The sequence below is a fragment of the Leptonychotes weddellii genome, unplaced genomic scaffold, assembly GCF_054177405.1.
Source record: "Leptonychotes weddellii isolate Sample4059 unplaced genomic scaffold, ASM5417740v2 HiC_scaffold_7874, whole genome shotgun sequence".
In the NCBI taxonomy this organism is placed as follows: Eukaryota; Metazoa; Chordata; class Mammalia; order Carnivora; family Phocidae; genus Leptonychotes; species Leptonychotes weddellii.
Window position 1 is genome coordinate 1 of NW_028049096.1, and position 7,739 is coordinate 7,739.

The 7,739-nt window shown below is 41.7% G+C and overlaps 1 protein-coding gene across 1 annotated transcript; it reads left to right on the forward strand.

The window, feature by feature from the left end:
- Positions 1–518: 518 nt before the first annotated feature.
- LOC102738239 (arylsulfatase H) lies at positions 519–6,978 on the forward strand (the record flags this gene model as incomplete). The annotated part of the gene is made up of 4 exons (XM_081811473.1): positions 519–653; positions 3,253–3,415; positions 4,483–4,604; positions 6,615–6,978. Coding segments are annotated over 4 exons (784 nt in total), but the record flags the coding sequence as incomplete, so codon positions are not given.
- Positions 6,979–7,739: the final 761 nt, after the last annotated feature.

Genomic DNA, 7,739 nt, shown 5'->3' on the forward strand with positions numbered 1-7,739 from the left:
AGTATATATTATGTATTACAGTTTATTATGATTTAAAATATATTATAGAAACATCTTTTATATTTTAAGTAGAATTATATTCATTATTATATTATTAGATATAAATAATTTATATTATTAGAAATAAATAATTTATATATTTATTTTATATATATTATTATTTTATTATGTATTTATATTGAATACATGCTTTTATATACATATATAAAATATTATATAGTGTAAAATATATAACAAATAATTATAAATATATAAAGCTCAATTTTATATTCTACACTGTCTAGTATATGTATTCTATGGCATATAGGATTTATTTATGTCTCTACTGTGTAGAATACTTATATATACTACACATGTATTAGAGTATATGATCATGATTTATTATATATTATGATAGCCTATACAATAAAATAACCCTTAATTATATTGTTATGCTAACAAATGCCTAATAATAATCATGTCATAGCCTGACAGTGGTCCATGGTGAAAGGTGAGTTTTTTGTTTCCCCCCACACCAGGTAAGATCCTGGAGACCCTGGACCAGGAGCGCCTGGCCAACCACACGCTGGTGTACTTCACCTCAGACAACGGGGGTCGCCTGGAGGTGCAGGAAGGCGAGGTCAAGCTGGGTGGTTTCAACGGGATCTACAAAGGTGATGTGCAGAGAGTCCATGTGTTTTAGTTTAATCCCTCAGTGGGGTCTGCTTCGTTTTGCCTGCACGTGCATTCATTTGCAAACTTGGTTTGGAGATTTTTGTGGGAGTTATACTCTGTTATGAAACTGGATGGAAAAAGGTGCAAGTCTGGGGCAATGTCTGAGAATTTAAGACAACAATGCCTGAAGTAATGAGAGCTTCTTGAGTGTAAATACAGAGGTTCTCAATGACCATCTAAAGCGGGTCTCTCAGGCTTGGCACTCTGAGCATTTGGGGCTGGATGACTCTTTGATGTGGGACGTTCTAGGCACTGTAGGGTGTTGAGCAGTGTCCCTGATCTTCACCCTACAGTTGCCAGGAGCACCTACCACTCCCCTCCCTATCAAAATAGTGACAACCTAAACTGTCTCCAGACATTGCCCAGTGTCCCGTGGGGCCAAAGTCCTCTCCAGTTGAGAACCACTTGCTCTAGTATAATACTAACCTGAGTACCCAAATCCAGGTTTTTAATGGAATGAAATCAATTATGTCATCACTATGCTTCAAACACTGTGAAATGATCAGGAAATGAGGTGTTCATTTGGAGTGGGTGCCTTCCTCCTCATTGCGAGTGGATTCTTCTGACATCTTTGATGTACTCCCTGCTGGATTATTCAATAGCTCCCCTGAGCCTGCCCTTATGGATCAGCAAAGCGGATCAAAAAGAGTTTAAAAATGAATTTGGTGTTTGATACTCCCCTCCTACCTCCCCCAACCCCAATCAAAAAAAAAAAAAAAGTAAAAGGGTGTCAAAGTTGTCATCATTACAAAAATCAGAACTTTAGGAGTTCCTTGTACTTTATGAAACAATTTAGGATAGATAGGTAGATGATGGATGGATGGATGGATGGATGGATGGATGGATGGATTGATGGATGGAAGGAATAGATAGATGATAGATAGATGGATAGATAGATGGTTGGATGGATGGATGGATGGCTACAAAGACGTGATAGGTATATGGATAGGTATATAGATGATAGATATATTGGTTGATCCATAGATAGATAGATAGATAGATAGATAGATGATTGATAGATGGATAGATAGATTATAGATAGATATAATAGAAATGTTATATATTGTGATTGACAGCAAGTGAGCTCCTAAATATATTCACCTTTTCTGGTGGGTCATGTCAGCTTGCTGTAGACATACTGCTAATTAGCATAGACTAAATTGGTCAGAAGCCTAGTAGCAAAGGTGTTTAATAAAATTAATATATACCGTTATATATGCCACCAAATGAGATGTGATGATTTTAACAGTGACATTGCTTGTGTGTGTGCATGTGGTGGGGGGTTGTGTGTGCATAAAACCATCACTCTAAAAAGTGCTTTCACATAGCTCTCAAAGAGGTACAGCAAAATTGTTGTGAGCAGATTTTACCTTTGGAACTGGCCTCCAGATCACCAGGAGGAGCTGAGTCCATTTGAGAGACAAATTTGGGTGTTTGGGTAGAAGGTTAGATTTTTTGTAGGTACCTAACACAGTCGCTGGCTATTAAATAGGACCATGAAAATGTCAAGGTGGGTTTACGTTTGGTTTTTTGTTTGTTGCTTATTGGTATACAAACATAAATTCAGTGCAGGGAGCTTGTTAAGTTTTCCAGAAAGAATGGTGCTGATGAACTGGGACAGCTTTGGACACTGGCTAGACCGGAGTCTTTGTCCCTAAATGTTTTCCCATTTAATGTCTCCCCACTTCCACATGGAGATACCCCATCTTGTCTTTTCTTTGTAATTCATACTGCCAGAGTGACCAGCATGTAAAAGGTGTTCCATGAACGTTTCATGTTTGTTCTACTTTGGAAGAGTTTCCTCCCACCCCACCCAGAGAATCTCATTGTTTTCCCTTAAAAAAGTCTGTATGATCTTGACTATGTCATTTGGCTTAGGATTGTATCTCTATTCTGCAATGAACATCTTGACCGTAGGATAGGTCCTAAAGCACACGGGCTCATCTATTTTGTGCTCAGAAACACCCGAAATGTCCTTTGTCCGAGATGGGATCCTCAATGCTTTATCCACCTCTGCACCATTCACGAGCCTATGACCTCTCCATCTTCGTCCATATGGGGAATCACTGAATAAAGTTCAAATTCCTTATTTTCTCTAAAGGATCAGCATGGCCCAGGTAGAACCTATTTCTCTGGTCTTGCTTGGAGCCTCATTTACTTATCCATCTTTTAGAGCCCAGTGTGATTCCAATAAAGACTGAAGATTTGCCAGATTACAGAATGTTCTCTTTTCTCATAATAGTGAAACTCCGTGGCACTCATTGGTACAAAATAACACACCGTATTAGGACATCACTTGTTCTTATTTGTTATAGATGGGTTTGTTGCTTGATGGCCAGATGTTCACAAGTCGAGTTTCAACTTCTGGAAAGCAAGAAATATATCTCAGGTTGTCTGTATCTCTCTGTGTGTGTGAATATAGAACACTGGCATGAATTTGACAAGTGACAGAAAATGTTCCATCTAGATGTAATTTCCAACTGAGTGGAGAAATATGGTTGACTTGACTTCATCTTTGACTTTGATTTTTGGTTTTAGGTGGCAAGGGGATGGGCGGATGGGAAGGGGGCATTCGTGTCCCAGGAATATTCCGGTGGCCGACAGTCCTGGAGGCTGGGAAAGTGATTGACGAACCAACGAGCCTAATGGACATTTACCCGACACTATCTTATATAGGTGGAGGGATATTGCCCCAGGACAGGTATATGGAAACAGGGTTGTTCTTAACCTGTCAGATACATCTGACATGCGCTTGGATATATCAGCAAATGTTCTGTGTGTATGTGTGGTATATTACTTAATTTTCAGTAATCTGCTAAGATGGCCAGACAACATCTTTCTCCCCTTAACAGATGGTGGGATAGCTTGTCTGTTTCCCTATTAGAATATGTTCTACTTTGTCTCTCATACTTACGCAGACATAAGCTCTGTTGTCCTCATGGTTGGGATCGACTCTCATTCAGTTGTATATCCCCCACAGCACCTAGTCCATTAAGCAAATATTTATTAGGTGAATTACTGAATAAAAGTAAGTATGTGTAAATGTATGTGTGATGAATTATGCCTTCTTTCTCTATGGGCTTTGAGATGCATAAATGCATTTCATGCTCTAATGATTAAATTCCATGTGTGAGGACTAGTATCTATTCATCTGCGGCACAGTTTTATTTGAATCAAATGAGTGTCAAGAGCTCAATTTTCTAATCCATGACACTCACTCATAGTGTCTTACAAGGTATCAGAATAATACCTCCAGCCGCTCACCTCTCCCACTGTCTTAGAAATTGTGTGAGGTTTGCCTCTTTTTCAGTTTTTTTTATTTTTTTGTTTTTGTTGTTCTTTTTGTTATAAAATGAGTGAAGATGTGTAGAAAGCTTATTTTTAAAGTCCTTTCCTCTTCTCCCCTTCCTTCCTCCTCCTCCTACTCTTCCTCTTCTTCTTCTCCTCCTTCTCATCCTCCTCCTTCTTCTTCTTTTACTTCTTTTTCTTCTTCTTCTCCTCCTCCTCCTCCTCTTCTTCTTCTTCTTCTTCTTCTTCCTTCTTCTCCTCCTCTTCTTCTTCTCCCCCCTTCCTTCTTCTTCTTCCTCCTTCCCATCCCCCCACCTACTCCTCCTACTCTGCCTCTTCTCCTTCTCCTTCCCCTTCCCCTCCTCTTCCTTCTTCTTCTACCTCCTCCTCCCTCCCCTCCCCCCTCCTCCTCCTGTCATAATATGTGTGACCAACCCAAGCCTCTCTCACCACTTTCTTCATCTCTCCCTCTCTCCTAAGAGTCATCGACGGTCGGAACCTAATGCCCCTGCTGGAAGGCAGGGTGTCCCACTCGGAGCATGAGTTCCTCTTCCATTACTGTGGGGTCTACCTGCACACAGCCAGGTGGCATCAGAAGGACTGTGAGTATGAAGATGGCTGACGTGTGGGAACACGATAAAGGCACAACCCTGTTTCCTTTTCGTCTTGGCGGAAGTTGGGCCATGTACAAACAGCACCCAGCCATGATGGTTCTTTTCCCTTAGGGAAGTTAGTTAAGCAGTCATTGCTCTGTGGTAGATTTTAGAGGTGTATGCAAGCTTGCATGCATGAATACGTCAGAGAGAGAAAGAGACAGAGAGAGAGAATATGAATATCCACAACTAAGGACACGGAAATAATTGGCAACAAGGAGTAAAGTCTGCAGTGTAACCCACACAGCAGTTACTGTCCCCTTCCAGTTAATCATCTCTGCCTTACCTTCATGCTATAGGAGTCATGGAAACAAATATAAATTAACAAGAGATATTCAGGGGCGCCTGGGTGGCTCAGTCGTTAAGCGTCTGCCTTTGGCTCAGGTCATGGTCCCGGGGTCCTGGGATCGAGCCCTGCCATTGGGCTCCCTACTCGGCAGGAAGCCTGCTTCTCCCTCTCCCACTCCCCCTGCTTGTGTTCCCTCTCTCGTTGTGTCTCTCTCTGTCAAATAAATAAATAAAATCTTGGGCGCCTGGGTGGCTCAGTCGGTTGAGCGACTGCCTTCGGCTCAGGTCATGATCCTGGAGTCCCGGGATCGAGTCCCACATCGGGCTCCCTGCTCAGCAGGGAATCTGCTTCTCCCTCTGACCCTCCCCCCTCTCATGTGCTCTCTCTCTCTCTCTCATTCTCTCTCTCAAATAAATAAATAAAATCTTTAAAAATAAATAAATAAATAAATAAAATCTTAAAAAAAAAAGAGAGATATTCATTTCCTTACATCTGTAGACACCAGAATTCTTACTTGATGGGAGTTAACTTAATTTTCAGAAAAGATAGGATTTATCTCCCATGTGACCCATCACTTGTGGTGTGATCCATTCTTCAGGTCAGTGTGGATGAATCTCCCCCATAAAACTAGAACAAACCAACAAAAATCTCTTCCTTCTAGATTCTATATCAGTTAGGGGCATGGTCAATGGCAAGTAACAAAACAGCTCCCCTCAACAACAGAAGCTTCCCAAATTTAACTACAGAGGGTTAAACAAATAGAATTTTACTTATATTATCATAATGAGGATTTCAGAAGTTGGAAGCACAGAGCTGTTACCGTGCTCAATGCCATGACCAGGATCTGGGTTCTTTCTCTATTTCCACTTTGCCCTCTCTGGCATGCCGGTTTTCATTCTCATGCTCCTTCTAATGCTCTGGTTGCAAAGTGGCTATTGTTTCTCCAGCCATCACTTCCGCACTCCATGAAGGAAGGAGAGAGAAGAGCAAAGGGGGTAAAGGGCTGAGTCAGGTGATTTAGCCTAATTTTATTAGAAAAACACAGCCTTTCTACAAAACCCCACCCACAGACTTCTGTGCAAGCCTCATTGATCAGAGGCTTGGAAACACGATGTTTTCCATCTAAAATTGATCTCCGGAAATAGAACTACTAACCATTTATGCAGGAAGAAAGGAAACAAGGAAGGAAAAAAGAGAGAAAGAGGGACAGAGGGAGGAAGAAAAGAACAAGGAATGATGGATCCTGCCAAATCACCTTTGTCAATATCAGACCTGTAAGTGGTAATTAGACTTAGAAAATTTTCTACTTTGCCTATATCCCGTCAGAGCAAAGTAGTGATTGGAGTTAGAATTTCCAGGATCAGGGGCTTCTGGGTGGCTCACTTGGTTAAGCATCTGACTTTGGCTCAGGTCATGATCTCAGGGTCCTGGGATAGAGCCTTGCATCCAGCTCCCTGCTCAGCGGGGAGTCTGCTTCTCCCTCTGCCCCTCTCCCGGGGGCTCATGCTCATGCACACTCTCTCTCTCTCAAACGAATAACTTAAATCTTAAAAAAATAAACTAAAACAAAGATTATCAATTGTTGCAAAAGTGTTTGAGAAATATGTTTTCAAGGGAAAGAGTCCTAAAATGAGAAGAAATATGGCATTCCAATGGAGCCTGTTTTCCAGGTGCAACAGTGTGGAAAGTCCATTACGTGACCCCCAAGTTCTCCCCAGATGGAGCTGATGCCTGCTATGGGAGTGGAATCTGTTCGTGTTCTGGAGATGTCACCTACCACGATCCTCCCCTGCTCTTTGACATCTCCAGAGACCCTTCTGAGGCCCGACCTCTTAACCCTGACAATGAAGCATTATTTGACTCTGTGGTCAAGAAAATCGAGGCGGCCATCAAAGAGCATCGCAGGACACTCACACCTGTCCCACAGCAGTTCTCGGTGTTCAACACCCTCTGGAAACCATGGCTACAGCCCTGCTGTGGGACTTTCCCCTTTTGTGGGTGTGACAAAGAAGATGACGTCCTTTCCACTGCTCGGTGAGTGGAAAGGGGACACTTGTTACCCACCACCAACACACTGTTACAGAGGTCATGGGAAGAACTCTCAGCTGACTCATTCATTCCATGTGGGACAAATAATTATGCCCTCCACCATTTTTTTTAAGCCCTCAGATTTCAGTTCTTTCTTCAAGTCATGGTCCAGGAGCTCAGTGAATTGAAAGTGGACCTGGACACCAGTGCACCTAGAGTAGAGCATTTGTGGTGTCATGTTTTTATATACCGTGTCATTGTTCAAGCAAAAAGATAGACCAAGGTGACCTTCTGCAGATTCTTATGGATCTGTGGTTCTTAGAAGGTGATTAGAAGTGGTAGGTCTGATGGCATTGTTTTTATGCGGTTATGGTAGAAACTTCTACTTGCGGATCCTCAACCCAGACATCTTATTTTTGTCATCAGTGATGATAAGTATTTTGTTTCAGCCTGAAGCAGACAGTGTACATAACACTGGAAGTGATGTCATACTCATTTCCACTCCTTGATTTCCTGTCTTTTCATTTTTCCTTCTCTTCCTGTCTTACAAAATGCCTCTCTACAGGTCTTGGTTCTTCTTCCTGTTAACCTTTGATTGGGGAGGACTTGTTGCGTCTTGGTGTTTTTATGTGTAAAATGGGGGAAAACCAGTGTTTATTGCACGTAGTAGCTGTGAGCGTTACATGCATCAATTCACCTGAAATCACCGTATGTACAGTAAGCACTCAATCAATGTTATTGTAATGAATGTTGTAATTGTTGTCAAT